This window comes from Ixodes scapularis, unplaced genomic scaffold (genome assembly GCF_016920785.2).
Source record: "Ixodes scapularis isolate PalLabHiFi unplaced genomic scaffold, ASM1692078v2 PGA_scaffold2__306_contigs__length_199485367, whole genome shotgun sequence".
NCBI classification, from domain to species: Eukaryota; Metazoa; Arthropoda; class Arachnida; order Ixodida; family Ixodidae; genus Ixodes; species Ixodes scapularis.
This window is the reverse complement of record NW_024609857.1, coordinates 182,327,424-182,343,694: the sequence shown is the minus strand read 5'-3', so window position 1 is coordinate 182,343,694 and position 16,271 is coordinate 182,327,424. Positions and strand designations below refer to the sequence as shown.

Here is a 16,271-nt window from a genome sequence, read left to right as displayed (position 1 = left end):
TGTAACGATTCGTGCTTATTTGAAACTTAGAAGCATTGCCTTTAAAATGTTTTAAGGGAAGAAAAGTAACCTTATAAACATAATGCAAATTTTTCTCTTTTAGAAATCAAAAGCTGATTATTTATTCTTTCTAATGAGTACTTGGATATAATTATTGGTGTTTTGAGAACGTGTCATCACTCTATGTTTCGCTGTGTTTAAAAAAAGACATACAAACATGATAACAGAAAAAAGCTAATTATTAGAAAATACTATGCACAGTTGTCCGGTGTCATGTAAACTAGTAAAAAAAAGGACAGTAATTACTATATCGATATTAAGACACAAAATTAGCTGCGAGAATATTTCGATCCCTGCAATTGCTCTTATTCATTTTGAATTTTTTTTTTGTTAACACGCAACGTAAAAAAGGCCCATTAAAGTGGTTATAGTTTTGTCAGAGTACCAACCCGAATATTTTTTACGTGTTCGGAAATTAACGGTAATTTTCAGGATAGCTACTAAAACGTCTGCCAACGGATGTCTTTACTCCAATGTTCTAGGGAACGGCGTTCTATGGAAGAGCGTTCTTAACGTGTTCCTTTTAGGCGGAACGAAGGAACGCCGCGGTTTCATTTTGTATCGGTGGAACTGGAACGGGAACGCATTACATTTTTGTTGGAACAGGGAAAGGAACGGCGTTCCCAATGGGGTAATATCTATTTTATTTCTAAGACGAAAATTCTAAAAGTTTTAAAACAATTTTATTCCGAAAAGCGGGATCTGGTTAACGTTATGGTTGCTTACCTTAGGGTATATTTTGCGTGGTTCTCGCTTGGTAACAGTCCGGTGCAGGAGAGCTAGTGGACATCAATTCTATTTTCATTGCCCGAGACTCCGGTGCAGAAAGCATAACTTTTAGTCGATGGAAAAGAGACAGAAAGAGCGACGCTTCAAACTCAGCTACATTCTCTTCTTCAAGGAAGCCTTATACACCCAGAAATCTAAGGCGGACTACAGCCTTCACTGAACTTGCAGAAACAACTTAAAGTTAAAACAAAAGAACAGGATACCAGATGTCGAACACACACTACTACCTCGAACATTGGTCACTTAGAATTTACTTAAAAATTCAACTTTTTTCCTCCTCCCCTTGTCCCTCACCTTCAAACTGAACAACAAATCCAACCTTCACGAAGGACTTGTAATTTTCAAGGCAGCCCTTCTAAAAGCCCTACCCTTTTCTTCACTTTCTCTTTTTGCGGACAGCAACATCGACAAGGAACTGCTGTTTAGTTCGAACAAGGGACTTTGTTAGGTTGAAACATGCCAGGTTGCTGTAAAGCGTTTGCGCGATGTGGGGTAACAGTTCGTTTGGCTAGTCGGAATCGCCTACCGATAACATAGATATGGTTAAAACCTGAGATATTTAAAGGTGAATATATCAACAAATGAAACCCTGCTCCAGCTTGTTTTCTTCACATAATGCCCTTCCATCACATCATTCAAAGTGGTATATTTCTATTTCTTTATTAATTAATTTATTTATTGGTGAAAATTGACGGCCGCCTACGAAGCGGCCAAGGCAAAAACAATGAAAAGATTACTAGAAGCAAAACCAAACATCACATTAAAGGTAACATATGCAAAACAATGGTGAACACAAAAATAAACAGATCTGTGCGCATATGTGAGCAAAGCTACACGCGCAGTGTGCACATGACACAAAAACAACAAACGATCAAGAAACAACAGTCGTAAAATACATGGTACACAATTCTTCGAGTCTATCTAGAATCTTACGTCGTCATTCATAAGTGACTGGTGGCCGTCTGAAAATGCCTCAAAGCAGTAATTCTTTCTCAGCTGTGACGGAAGCTTGTTCCACTCATTAACATTGCGTGGAAAAAAAACTGCACATAGAAACATCACTGTCACAAAAATACTCGTTCATCGTTTTCTCGTGTTTATTTCTAGATAGTCGGTTAAGTTGACTGAAATATACTCGCTGAACGACAGACCGTCCGCGGTGTTGATAAAGATGTATAAAAACTTTAGTCTGTTAATTTTCATTCGTATATCTAGCCGTGGCAAGCCGGATAGCTGGTCGAGCTCTGTTATAGATGATCGCCTGCCAGATCGGTTGTAGATAAATCGCAGTGCTTTTTTTTTTTGCATATTTTTCAATGCACTGATACAGACTTGTGACCGTGGATCGCACACTGCGTCTGCGCACTCGAGAATGGGGCGGTTTAAACTCTGAAGTTTATATATACAATGATAGTCGGGAATTGTCATTAGTGAAGCGGACGAAAAAAATTTGTTGAGCAAATTCGCTCTTTCCTCGTTTTCTTTGATAATCTGATCGTTATGCTTCACTGTTTTCGCTGATTTGCTTTTCTACGATAAGTAAGACCAACATTTCTGCGGGTTATCCTTCAAGAATGAGAGCATTGTTACATTAAAAAAGTGGAACCGGAATTTTTTCTATCATAGTACATAGCTCACTAGGATGCATCACCAGGATTCCGCTCCTGTTCTTGCAGTTTCCTCTCACCCGGTTAATCTTCCGTTTTAAATGAAGAATTTCGCGCGCTATCAAAGGATTGTACTTATTTTTACTTTTTTGGGGGGCGCCGTGGAACGAACCTATTGATACAGAGTGGGATGGCCATCTCAAAGAAAGGCTATACTGTGGCTGAGCTCACGCCGTGCTGCTTTTGAATATCAGAGAAGTTGTCGAATGTCCTCACCAGATAATCTAATAAGTCGACATCACTCGCCCTACTGTAATATCTCTGTATCTTTGTTTCTCGTTGAGTCATTTCACGGGGAATTCCATGAAAATTACAGACTAGCATACCATGATCCGACATGATTTCCATATTTCTTGGATGAACGCCTATACTCCGTTTCAAACATCGCGTGCAACGCTGGGAAAGCTACTAAAGTAGTGCGCATAAAAAAACACGAAAAACTGTGTTACTCCGCGAGGTTTCGTGGACGAGCGGTACACGGCGCTGCTCTGGCGATGCCGACGTCTCGGTGGCGGTAATTCGAATCCACTTAGGGCGCAAAGGTTTTTTTTTTAATTTTTTTTCCTCGACCTATTTTTTGTCCAAGATTGTGCGTACTGCGGAAGTTCATATTTCAATTCTTCTTTTCTTGTTGATTCTTATTTATAAGAAGGTAGATTAGGGGCTGGTGTTCTGCTTGAACTTGCGCCGGCCTCGTCAAAACGGAAGAACGGTCGAGATCCAGGGCGTCTCTATTTAAGGCCGTTTATTTACATGGTAGCGTGAAAATCAGAGAGTACCTTGAGAGTGTGGTGGACGGTCCTTTATATAACAAATACTGTGATTAGGGGACCGCACTGCCATTGGTCAGACGGCTTGGCATTCCGTCACGTGATGTGACTTCATGGAAGTTTCCTTCACAGTCGGAATACTCGCCGGTGTATGGGAGAAGTCATCCAGACGGCAGTATCTCGGTGCTCTGGTGCCGGCGCCCCCATGAACCGGGAGTGATTCACAATAGACGCGTACACAACACACGGCACTCGAGATCAGCATCGAGTATTGTTTCCTTTTCGAGGAAAGCAGGGGCCTCGGAATACAGGCACGGGCATGTGCGTCGTTTACTTAGCCGACCAAGGTTAAGGTGCCTCAGGCAGACGGAGCCGACCAAGGTTACAGTCCCGCAGGCAGAAGAACCCAGACGTTTCGGAATGCAATCACGGGCACCTCCTGCTGTAAGGTCCCGCAAGCAGACGGAGCCGTAGGCACGATTCATCACCGACACAGTTCCTTCTTGAGGCTTGTTTCACTTTGAAGCCATTAAGCCGATTTCAACTTCAGAAATAACAGGTGGCAGTTCACAACACTGTCCGCGTGCTCGAAACTTCACATTGCGAGGTCTTCGTTTCGGGGACGCCACCTTGCCAGACACTCCGGTGTTGTTACTGACCGTCTCCAGGAACTCACGGACGGACGTCTCCGGGAAGCACGTTCTTGAACTCGCGTACATGTTGGCGATCACCTGCTTGCACTTTCGCGGGATCTTCACACAACGAATCTTCGAAAATATCCGAGCAGGAAAAGAAAGCTTCCCGCGTAAGACGCCATCTTCACGAAACCGGCGAGGCAGGGGCAGCCGCGCAACCCGAAAACCCGAAGCGAGTGCGAGTGCCGCACGAACGAAAACGGACAATAATTTGGAGTAGTTTAGATTATCTTTTCTTTTTTATTGAAAAAGAATCGGTGTTCCCTCGAAATCATAACGCCGCTATTAGTTACTAGCTACAAAGATGTGCACTTTTTGACTTTTTTTTTTTTTTTTTTTTTCAGGGGCCGCATTATTTTGCGGAGCGAACGTAGTCGCGGTCGGCTGTGCAAACCGGCGCGCTAGCTATGACTACGGTGCACGCTATGTTTGAAACGGAGTATAGTAGTGCTACAGACACTGAGACAAAACATAAGTCAAAGAGTGAGCTACATTGTGCAGTAACGCGCGTTGCGTCTCTAACAACTTGTCGTAGGTTAGGGACAGAAAGCTATGTCAATAAGAGCGTACGAGGGAGCACAGTTTGCTAAAGACGACATGCCGTTCTCATCGGTCTGAAGCAGGTTGAAGTCGCCTACCAAAACGGTAAAAGCAGTTTGCTGTGACTGCTCACTTGGGACGCTTCGTATGCACTCAAAATAAATGCGGTGTTTGGACATCTGCACACACACACAGTAAGAAGGGAGTGGCATCCACATTGTAGTTTGGCCTATACTGTCTCGTGATTGCACGATTCGTGAATAGCCACGCAAGAGAGTGAGCTCCTCACTAGCAGTGCAACACCACCGCCTCTAGAATGTCGATCGCGACGGAAAACATGGTATCCGGCAGGAAACACTTCAGAGTTAGTTATTTCACAATTTAACCATGTTTCGTGATTATGACATCTTCAGGGTTTAAATGGAGCAGTACACATTCAATTTCTACCGTCTTATTTAAAAAACTTCGCGCGTTTAGGCAGACAAATCTTAAGGGCCTGCAGCCTTCGCTGCGGGTCGGGCGTAGCCTCAGCGCCAAAAGCGTTGGCCATCATAAGAGGAGGACCAGGATATGGTTTGAAAAGACTTCCTTCGGGCCGATTTTCTGCCACAATCACCTTTTCAAGCTCTGAACCCTCAACGGACACATGGAAAGATGCGTACGTGTCGTACTTAGTTGGCAGTTTCGTGCAAACAAATCTATCGTTACCAAGCACAGCTGATACAACAACAGACACTTCGTTCGGAGAAGGGGATGGATGCAAACGCGACACAAAAATAGCTTTCAGCACTGGACGTTAGGGCGCGGATTTCATGGGATAGATTAAAAAAAAAAACACTTTCCTCAATTTAACAAAATGGGGTAATCAGAACAATACAAATGTAACGATACGTTTCATTTTTTTTAACTGTTAACGGGAACGAGTTCCTGTTTCTCATATGGAATTCGCAACGGGAACGCGTTCCAAAAATAAGAAGGAATGAGAAACGATATTCCTCTCCTTTTTTGAGAACGAGTACTACACTGCTTTACTCCACATGTCAATTCACTTTGCTTTTAGAAGTGTAACTGGCACATATTAGGTCTTGGTGCTTTAGCGAGTCTGATACCCATGTCAGACTGGCTAAGTCAATGTCACTTGAAGCGAGTGCACCTCGCTCCTCGCGTCGCTAGTCCGGTGCCGCACGGTAACTTTTAGTGTCACTCACCAAAGAACGCACTCGACATCGAGTGTGTTTCGTGAACTCGCTACACTCGACCCAGGAGACTGAGTGTGTTGCTTCGATAGCAGTGTTTCAGGAGAAATAAAAAAAAAAATAAAACTGGCATAAGACAAATTTATGTTTTCGAGAAGAACCATTATATACGCACTTCTTTCATGCAAGCAAAAAGTAACATATCACGGAAACCCAAACGGCTAATTTAGCTCTCAGCCTTTTTGACGTACACAGTGCACTTGAATGCGCAACAACGCTTGGGGCTTATTTTTCTTTCTTCAAAGACGAGCCAAAGACGCTCCGCAGGAGCGCGAGTCCGCGAACTTAGGATTGTAGTATGCAGTCGGCCTTAGCACCGCCAACCCCAACTCACCCAGAATTCGAGTAGGATACTTTTGCTGGGATCACAGAATGGGGAGACCACCCAGACGACCTCCATCGCGCAAATGCCTTCTACAGTTGATATGATATCTACTTCTCAATGTCTCGGCCTGTGATGGCTCAATATATTACATGGAGTAAAGCTATAAAAATTGAAGCAAAAATGTCTTGTAACATGTCTCTAATAAATATTTTAAACTAGATTATCGAGAAATCTGCGCGTACATTTGACTTACTTGCGTGCTTTTTGTTTTACCCATTGTCAATGACATATCATTTTTTAGTTAAACCAAATTTTGCCGTGTGGCACGAAAACATTTGTAGTGAAATTCGATGCGCTGAAGTGCACTCGGGAGTATTAGAATATGCGTTTGAAAGGTAGACAATGCCGGGTGCAATAACGCGTGCCACACTTCAAGGGTTGCCTTTTGGTTCCAATTTTGTTTTCGTTTTTTGCGATTACGCTTAATGGGACGATTATGCTGTGGTAATGAAACCTTCGTATATCAATTTTCCGCTTTAAGACTTGTGTATTTCTGATTTTGTGTATTGATAATATAGATACATATCTTTAAAGACTATGTACATAACAAAATGTTTTAATAAAAGCAGTTTTCCGTTAAAAAAAAGAGTAATACAACCGTTCCTTCTGAAAGATATTCACGCGGTATTTTATTTGAAACAAAAAAGAATACATACAAAGATAATTGGAAAGTCAAATTGAAAAAGAGAAATATATTTTTGAGAAAAGTAACATATGGTCTTGAAGTGACACGCTTTGATACGGCGCTCTGTCACCCGATTTTACCGTGGAAGGAATTTGAGATTCTTCCATCGGATTGTTAATGCAAACTTCATTTGTGCATTTCCATTTAAATGAAATTCAGCTGTGTTTGTAGCTTCGTTCTGCGGTGTCTCTTTTGTAGATGAGAGGTGTAACGTCACATACAGTTGCATCGCCACGGAAGGAGCGCACATCATATTACCGAGAGATGAAGCGGAAAGAGTTGGTCCGCTGATTTTTGAGAGAAATTTTAAGGCTCCAATTCACAATGCCACATGACGCCGTCACATTTTTGAATGTGTGTTATACGTTTACTATGGTGTCGCAGGAACCTAAGCAACTGTTTACACAACATTTAGGGCCTCGGTTTTATAAAACAAAACACTCAAAAATGTTTAGCTAAGTCTATACGCACTCAAAATTGCCACGCATTACGGTAACGTGCCATATTTAGCAGAATAACGCTCCACCCAATTTAACGGGAAAACTAAAACTAGACGCCAAATAGTTCCAATGTTTAGGGGAATTTAGCGTGTCTTCCGAACTGAGGAATGTTCATCTGTACACACCGAGCGGCAGCCCAAAGAAAGGTCCATAATTTGACTCTCGAGATTATCCAAATGATTAAGGTACATACATGTATATATTATTTTTACAGGGCTTGGAGGCGTGGCCGATTGTCCTCTAGGCTACTTCCCCTGCAATGCGAGCGAACGCTGCCTTCGGAGGGAGCTCATCTGCGACGGACGACGGGACTGTGATGACGGCTCAGACGAACTCAGCTGCGGTGAGTAATTGTCAGACACTCGAGATACACCATTGACACGAAACAACGACCAGCTTTTCGTACATGGGGGCATGCAGGAAATCAACATCAACCGTCTCAGGATAAAAGAGTTACAGTGAATCTTGCTCTTCATGTTCCGGGTACATCCGTCGCAGACTACAAGGCTGCCCAGTCATAATATCGAACAGATATGAAGATTGCACCAGACTTCTAACAAACACAACTAGAAAACTAAAAAAAAAAAAAAAAAAAAACTATAATGTTTCAAAAGGGGCACGAGGTAATAGAGGGTTCATTTCGGGCAGTTGCATATTATTCAAAAATGTTAATCACTCATTAAACACCTGTAGCTACGTTTCTTGATGCGAAAAGTAATATTTATTTTTCTTAAATTGGCAGTAGGGATGATAACTGTGAATAAATGAAGAGTTTAATGTTCAGTGGGGAAGCTTAAACTGACACAAAGAGAGGAACGCAAGTGCTACCGTTTGCATTGGTCACGAATTGAACCCTTTGCACCTGCCACAGTTCAGGAAAAATAAATATATTAGTACAATATGCATCCCTATAACGGAATGCTCTCTGCTGCTTCAAATAACTAGCTGAGAAATAACCTCTCACGCAGAAAAAAAATGTGCCTGAGTATTCGTAACTTGTCCCTTGTTTCGTATTTTGTTACTTGTTTCGTATCTTGTCCACTTTTAACTTGAGCGTGGAGATATATGGTGAACATTTGTGGGACGTTTTCAAACAAACGAACAAGGCACCAGTGAAGTCTTATAAAGCATTCCAAATTTATAATGAAGATAAGAGACATAAACCATGGATTACTTTCCCAGTTCGAAAACAAATAAAGCATACACGTTGAACTTTTAAGAAGTATCGTACCAATCAGTCTGATAGTGCTCGGCAAAACTCAAAGAAATATCCAGGGTCCTTAAAAGAATATACAAGAAAACAAACTGATGTTTTATGACGCTTTTCAAGATAAACTCTAAAATTATCTCTAAGACATCTGGAAGTCTGTGAAAATAATAATAAAGAACATGAGGTATCTTCTTTTTTATTATTCCTCGTTTGTTACAAAATGACAAGTTAATAGACAGCGACATTGCGAAGGCAAAACATTTCAAATAATATTTCAAGTCAGTTTTTTTCGCCTCCTGGACCTATCTGTCCTTTAACCTGGCCACAAGAGTGGTTATGGCCGAGGTGAATACCGTAGTACATGAGACTAATTGACACGTCAAAAGCTTGTGGACCAGATGAAATTTCACCGTTAAATTTGCAGATCTGCACAGAAGTCATATCGAAGTAGCTTCAACGAATTTTTACCAAATCATTAAACACTGGTTTAGTTCCGGCTGACTGGAAAAGAGAAAATGTAACTCAATTTTTAAGTTTTGGTCAAAAAATGTAGTTTAAACTTACCTCCCGGTTTCACATACGTGCACTGCTTGCAAGATGTTTGTACACATTTTATATAGTTGAATATATAGTTTCCTAGACTCCGGTCATTTCTTTTCCCCCCGCCAGTGCGGTTCTCCTCGAGGTTATTAATGTGTTACACAGCCTGCACAAGTTGCCAATTTTGTTTCAAGTATGATAGAAAACAACCAGTGTTGATTTTGTATTCTTGGACTTCCGCAAAACTTTTGACACCGCGATCTATTGTAAAACAAACTTGTATCTCTAGGCATCAACTATAAAATCATCGACTGGATTGCTGACTATCTTTCCGATCGCGAGCGAACTGTAGTACTTAATGGTACAAAGTCTTCACCAGTGATTGTGACCTCCGGTGTACCACAAGAACCTGTGTTGGGGCCTTTGCTATTTTTGCATTCATTAACAGGATTTGTGAAAACACACAGTCTCATATAAAGTTATTCGCGGACGACTGCATACTATATAGATTTATTGAAAGTGCCGTGGTCTCCACTGTGCTTCAAAACGGTTTAAAGTGCTCGAAGACTGGTATGACCGTTGAAAAATGAGCTTTTCGCCAAGAGTAAGCACATATGGTTTTCTCACAGTACATCTTACCAGACCGAATATAAACAAAAAATGTGATACTTGACCATATAGAAAATTATAAGTTCGTGGGAGTTCATTTGTCATCCAGTTTGAGTGGAATGATCACGTGAATAACACTGTTGCTAAGACTAGTAAAGTATTGTTTCTTATTCACAGGGATTTTAAAAATACATCTCCGAAGTGTAAAACAAATATTCTATTTTTCTTTAATTCTACCAATATCGGAATACGCTTGTGTCATCTGGGACCCGCCACAGAGTTACATTGAACAAAAGTTGGAACGGGTTTCACCGGGTATTACGGTTCGTTACAGGTGACTACAGCCCTTAAACAAATTGAACAAAAATAAAAGACAGGTTATTTTGGGATACATTCAAAGAGCGAAAAAAGTGCTTAAGATTGAAATTCGTTCACAGCATATATTACGGACCGACTGGCTTTGAAAGTGGTGTTTACCATTTTGAACCACACTACGCATTTGCAAGACGGGATAATTCTACAAAAACGAGGAATTTAGTTAGAGTACTGATTTTTTTTCATTTTAGTTTTAGAGCGCTGCTCTTAGGCGCCCGTTTACGGCTTGAGCGATGTCGCCGTCGCCGTCGCTGCCGGCGTAACCGCGCGGTGCATTATGGGAAACGTCCCGTAATGCAAAGCGGGGAAGCGCGCGTTGAGTTATGGAACGTTTTCCATAATGCACCGCGCGGGAGGGAGGAGAAGGAAGGAGAAGGGGAAGGTGAAGGGAGAAGGATTGAGGAGGAGGTTGGAGGATAGGGAGGAGGAGGAGGAATGAGGAGAGAGTATGAGGAGGATGGAGGAGGAGGAGAAAGAGCGAGGAGGAGGAGGGGAGAAGGGAGAACGAGGGAGGAGGGGGAGGAGGAGGAGATGAGGAGGAAGAAGGAGGGAAGGAGGCGAGGATCACGGGAGGGGTAGATAAGAAGGGAGGAGGAGAGCGTACGGATGAGGAGGAGGGGCATATCGTCCCCTCCGTACACTTCCCTCCTCCTCCTCAAGAGCTGCGCTCTAATTCGGCATTACAGGGAGTTGTAAACAACTCACTTTTCTTTAAATCACTAGAGAGTAGTACACACTTACGATCAATTGTGTATATTACTGATAATGATCCCTTTTTGATAAACGGCAAATCTCTATTCGCGCTTAAAAATGTATATTTTATTCTTGTTTCTGTTTGTCTATGTGTGAATATGTATTATTATTGCATGATGTACCCTCTGCATACTGCCAAACGGCGCTGCAGGTATTCATGTAAATAATATAAATAAATGTACCTGCATTTCAGTATTTGATTCCCTAAAACTTTTGAGCATTTCTGGAAAAGGAAATCATCTCAAGATGCACTAGAAAAAACACGACACAAATCGAGTTTTAAGAAGTTAATTCGGAAGTGCCATATCCTGTGTCGAATTTTCCATCTGAATGCCTGAACTGCTCTATGAAATACTGTTGATGATTAAGTGAGTCTGCCCCACTATGATATGAAAAACATATTGAAGTTGCTTGGTGTGGAAGGAAAAAGACAAGGGAGGAACGTTTTATTGTTTTTCTCACTTGACTCCAAATAGTCTCTAATTCATTTATCTCTGTTTGGAGTTAGTTTCACGGCAGGATTAGCTTTCACCAGCTCGTCTCCGCTCTCGCTGTTTTGGGCAGTTCATGGATAATCATAATATTATCACGGATTACCGTACTGACTGAATACCAAATTTTAACACAGAATGTCTGTTATCAATAATTTCTACGGATATTTGTAATGTCTTGTGTGTAACGTGTGGCTCTAAAGAAAAGCAATCATAGTTTGCTTTACGCCCATAGGGAACCATATAAAAAGTCTCAAGTTCCTCAGCAGCATTCGAACTCACCAACTTGAGATTGTGAACAGAGTGCATCTCAACGGAAAGAATTATTCTACTAACAAATTACATTGCATTTTATTGTATATACAACTTTTCAAACGCTCAGTCTAATTGGCCATTAAAAAAAAAGAATAATGTCTACTCGCTATGTTTCAACATGTCACGCGACAACGCTAGGCATGCGGATTTGGACCAATCAGCGCTGGTGGTCTTCGCCGTTAATTTGCAAGTCCTTCCCTGTTTCGAGATGGAACCCCTGAACAATATACGCTTCCTACGTATGGGCATAGACCTCTCACGGTGTTTGTTAAAAATGGGAGCAAATCTTCGACAGATTTGCTTTGTAGCGAGGCGGTACTGGTCAGACGCCTCTCTCTTTTTCCACCGTGGACACGGTAGAAGAAGATAGAGTCGAGGCTCTCGAGAACGTAAGAAATGGTAGAGGCAGCGGAAAGAACCCTCACCAAGGACACCACACACGAACGCCGATAAGTGTAAGGCCCAACGCACATTTTGTACTTAGCAGTCCTTGTCTGCATAACGAAGCTTCTATATTATTACAAATAAGAAGACTAATAAATATTTAAGAAAAATGAGACGTAAGAATTAAAAAAAAAAAATCTGCGTGGAATGACGCATCGGTACATTTTGCCTTTCTATAAAACTTCAACGGTTAAAAATATGTAATCTGCTCACAGTAATACACCTAATTTTAAACGTATTGCTAAATTTGTTATACTTAAGGTAAAGGAGATCTAGGGGGAGACACCAAAGCCAGGCTTGTGCCTATCCTAACTACTCTACTAAAGATGCTGTATTTAAAATATATTTGCAGTATTTTGGTATTTTGCAAATACATTTTGTTTAGAGAATTTCGCTATTCAATCTTAATGGGCCTTTTTCAGAGTTTGGCCACGATCGTGGCGCACCCTCTCGGGAATCGTGGAAACACTTTTGGAGGCGTCGGACCCGTCGCTCCGTTATCCTCTCGAGAGCGCGCGCGTCTCCTGGTCCCCGTGTGGTGTCGTCCCCTCTTTCATCATTCTGAGCGTGTATATCTGTCGCCGCTTCGCGTGCATCCATTCTTGAAAACGGCTGAGGCCGGCCCCGGAGGACGAACGAAAGCCACTGTCTAAGATACAGGCGAGCTCCTTCGTTTTTCTACCCCCCAAAGATGGATTGAGAGCCGAAGCCGCATCGGTTCCTATACAGCCGGCTCGGAGTCACTTAAACGTCACTTTGGTGTCGCGTGGTGGAAGCAATTGAAAAAAAGGGTCGCATTTCAAGGCAGAGCGTTATGTAAGAAATATAATCGTGACCAGTTTTGGACCCGGACCAACTATCCACCTAGTGCCGAGCTTGTGAGCTTAGTTTATGAGGCCCGACCACTGTGATCAAACACATACGGCTGCCGGGAGAAACGCCAGCTTCCCCCGTGGGCACGTCACTATCCTCCGTTCACTCCTAAGCTAACAATGCGGTGGGAGCAGCCTGCTCGCCGGACCAGTCAGACGCCTTCCTTTTATAACCTGACCCTCCTCTCTGCGCGCAGTATGAATGATTGCGTAATCGCGTTGCGAAAGATAGGCGTACCAGTGGTCTATTGACAAGGTAGCTTCCACTGCACTCTCAGCGTATCAGTGAACGTATGACACCAATTTCCTTGATTTCACGCTTTTACAGTGACATGGTATGCCGGGAACTCCGCGGATGAAGCACCAACTGTTGGGCAGCTCCAATATCTATATGCATTCATATCTGAGGAAAGACCCCCACGAACGGTTAGACAGTTCGCACAACACGCGAATAGAGCCCCCGAGGAGTTAGTTTCAAGCCTGGCTGGGCGAACATCTCCCCAGGGTATGGTTTCCTGACAACAAATGCGAGTACAAAAGGAACGCTGGTCTCCAGGCCTTATTTCTAATGTATTTCGGCCTGCAGCGAACTTCTTAAAATGCTAATGGGGTTCCATCTACGAAGTTTTCGTTTGAACAGTCGGTGAATTTTCCGGGCTTGTTGCCGCGGCTGATGAAGACATCAGAGAGAGAAATCAATTTAACGGGAACGTAACATCAGTTTCGTTTCATGGCCTCCATCTGGCCCCGACATTTCAATTTATTCAAGTTCACAGGGACATAAAATAATATAGAAATTCAGCGCGGTACCTGGCGGGGCCTCTTCTTCCGCATTGTTTACAGAGCTCACTAAAAGAAACCCTACTGTGTGTTATAATTATTTTGATTCGAAAACTTCCACTGCGTATTGTCTAGAATCGCTCACAATGATAATGAGTTTTTGCGCAATGAAAAAAAGATACATATATTGAGCTGCTGGAGTTTAAAATTGGGGCTTTTAGAAATAACCCGCCGTCGCGGAGGAAGCTCTTTTGATTTTAATGAAGCTTGTCAAGATCAGCAGCCAGTGCAATGAGTATCGAACGAATAACGCAAAATCATAATTTTCTTCGTGGAGCTGATAAAATACTCCAGTATCCAAGTCGGAAATACTGTATAGCTAATAAGTCGTCACACGATTCGCGAATGAAACAGCGTTGGTGAACTAGGCGTTTTCTCGCACATACGCAGCTATCAGACAGAAAGAGAGCCTTGCAGAAGGGAAAACAAAGAAAGTGTTTACGGTGCCACTGGCCTTTCATGTCACTTTTAGCCATCACACAGGCATTAGGCGAGTTTAAGTAACTACATCGGATACAATTGCCGCGTTGCACCTCATTATAAAATTCCCATTTCGACGATAACTGCACCTGTCTTAAGCGAATCTCAAGGTGTAAAACACTGAGCCTAGAAATGCTTTCTCGGAAATGCCGATGCGGAAGTCGCCCTAATAATAATCTTCGCAAGACGTTTGATGAAATATTGTGAAAACGATTCACATGTGAGAAACAGTTCCATTCATCGAATAGTTATTAGCAAAAGGAACTCTATTTCTGAAGGCGAAGATACGTACTGTGTATCTGTTTACTTCGATATATGGCCCGAAGAAGATTTTCATCCACAAATTCTTAAAGGGGCACTGACACCCCAAAGGTCGTATTTATTTTTATTGTCTAAAACGATGCAAGTTGCAGTCATAGACACGCAAAAAAAACCGCATCGCGAAAAAAAATTTTCCCGCGCGCACGCGCGCCTTTTTATTTTTGGCGTTTGATTTTCCCGCCTCTCACCTCCTCGCTTCTTTTGATCGGTGACGTCAAAAATCAGGAAATTTAGAAGCTTTGTAGGCGACATCTCTATAACATTTAATTATGACAATCCTAAAACATGTTTTTTAACGCAATTGCGAACGCACTACGGCCCTTCTTTTTGAAATACCAAAAATCGGGAGTTCGTTGTGGTGCCGTCTCCTGGATTTGTATCCTCCAACGGAAAACAGGCGACGCCGCTCAAAACCGGTCCGCCGCAACGCCTGCGCTGGCTCCTTTCCTCCTCGCTTTGGGTCGCCATGGCAACAGCAGGGAGAGGTGAAAGGAAGTCGACTCTCAGGTCTCCGCAATTTTTGACGTCAAGGCACCGGCGCCGATCGCGCGGGAACTTCGAATTCGGCATTTGGAAATTGTTTTTTTATTTCACGAATACTGAATTCCCAAATCTCAAATTTTGAGGGTAATGTCCCGGCATCGTTTTCAATCGTTTCGGATAATAAAAAAAAATATGATTTTGATGTGTCAGTGCCCCTTTAAGGACCACAAAATACCGTTGTATTCGAAGCAGCATGTCTCGATGGTGTATCTATGCAAAATAAAAAAAAGGACAATTGAGTTGTTTCCCGCAGACCTCTCCCGGCACATGGACATCACTGGTGCAGCAAATCACTTCGGAATTCACTTCACTCTTATTTCTGGCTGTAATACAGCACAGATTTTGTCTTTGAAATGGGTAGAAATTTTAGACGACAAAATAAAGCCTGTTAATTTGGGTGTCTAACATTTTGGGCAAGTAAGACCGCAATAGTTGTTTATAACTACTCTCGTCGTTCTTAACCAAAGACTGCAAAAAGCTCCGGTCAATTCGGAGTCTTGAACGTTGGTGCCATTAAATAATTAAAACAAAAATAACACGAAGAACCTAAATCACAATAGGATCCCAACTGTATATCATTAATTATCTTCCCATTTGTTTGTACTATCCACTAGGCATTCAATATATTGGTAATAACAATAATAATATCAATAATAATAATAATAATAATAATAATAATAATAATAATAAATATTTTATTGCATCTTTCACGTTGTACAAATACCGGCCAGCTAAAGCATCAATCGGCATGCTTTTCTGCGCGACGTGGCGTCCTACGGGTTACATGTTTGCTGATAAAAAAGCATGCGTTGTTGGCATGCAACAAATGAAAACAAAGAAAACTCGCACACGCTGGACGAACAAGAAAAAAACGCAGTTGTAATCGCCTATCACATATAGAACAGCAGTTCCTCAATTTGTATTTTACTCGTTTCTCTGAATCCAAGTTATGAACGTCTTCTGGTATTTCATTAAAATAAAACAAATGTAGTATGACCTCAATTTTTATCCAAAACTAGTACATATATACTCTAAGATGTACAAACTTCTCCGTACGCCTTAGAATTCGTTATTTCGTTAAGGCGATTTTGAAATCTCTATCGAAGGAACATTTTACTAGATTTGCATAGC

The 16,271-nt window shown here is 42.0% G+C and overlaps 1 protein-coding gene across 1 annotated transcript in view; it reads left to right on the top strand.

Moving 5' to 3' along the window:
* The first annotated feature begins 6,484 nt into the window (after positions 1 to 6,484).
* LOC115330581 (relaxin receptor 1) overlaps positions 6,485 to 16,271 on the top strand; it is a 174,437-nt gene continuing 164,650 nt past the window's right edge. Inside the window, exons 1-2 of the mRNA XM_040222712.2 lie at positions 6,485 to 6,497; positions 7,562 to 7,690. Coding sequence (XP_040078646.2) covers positions 6,485 to 6,497; positions 7,562 to 7,690 — 142 coding nt within the window. The remainder of the gene's footprint in view (positions 6,498 to 7,561; positions 7,691 to 16,271) is intronic.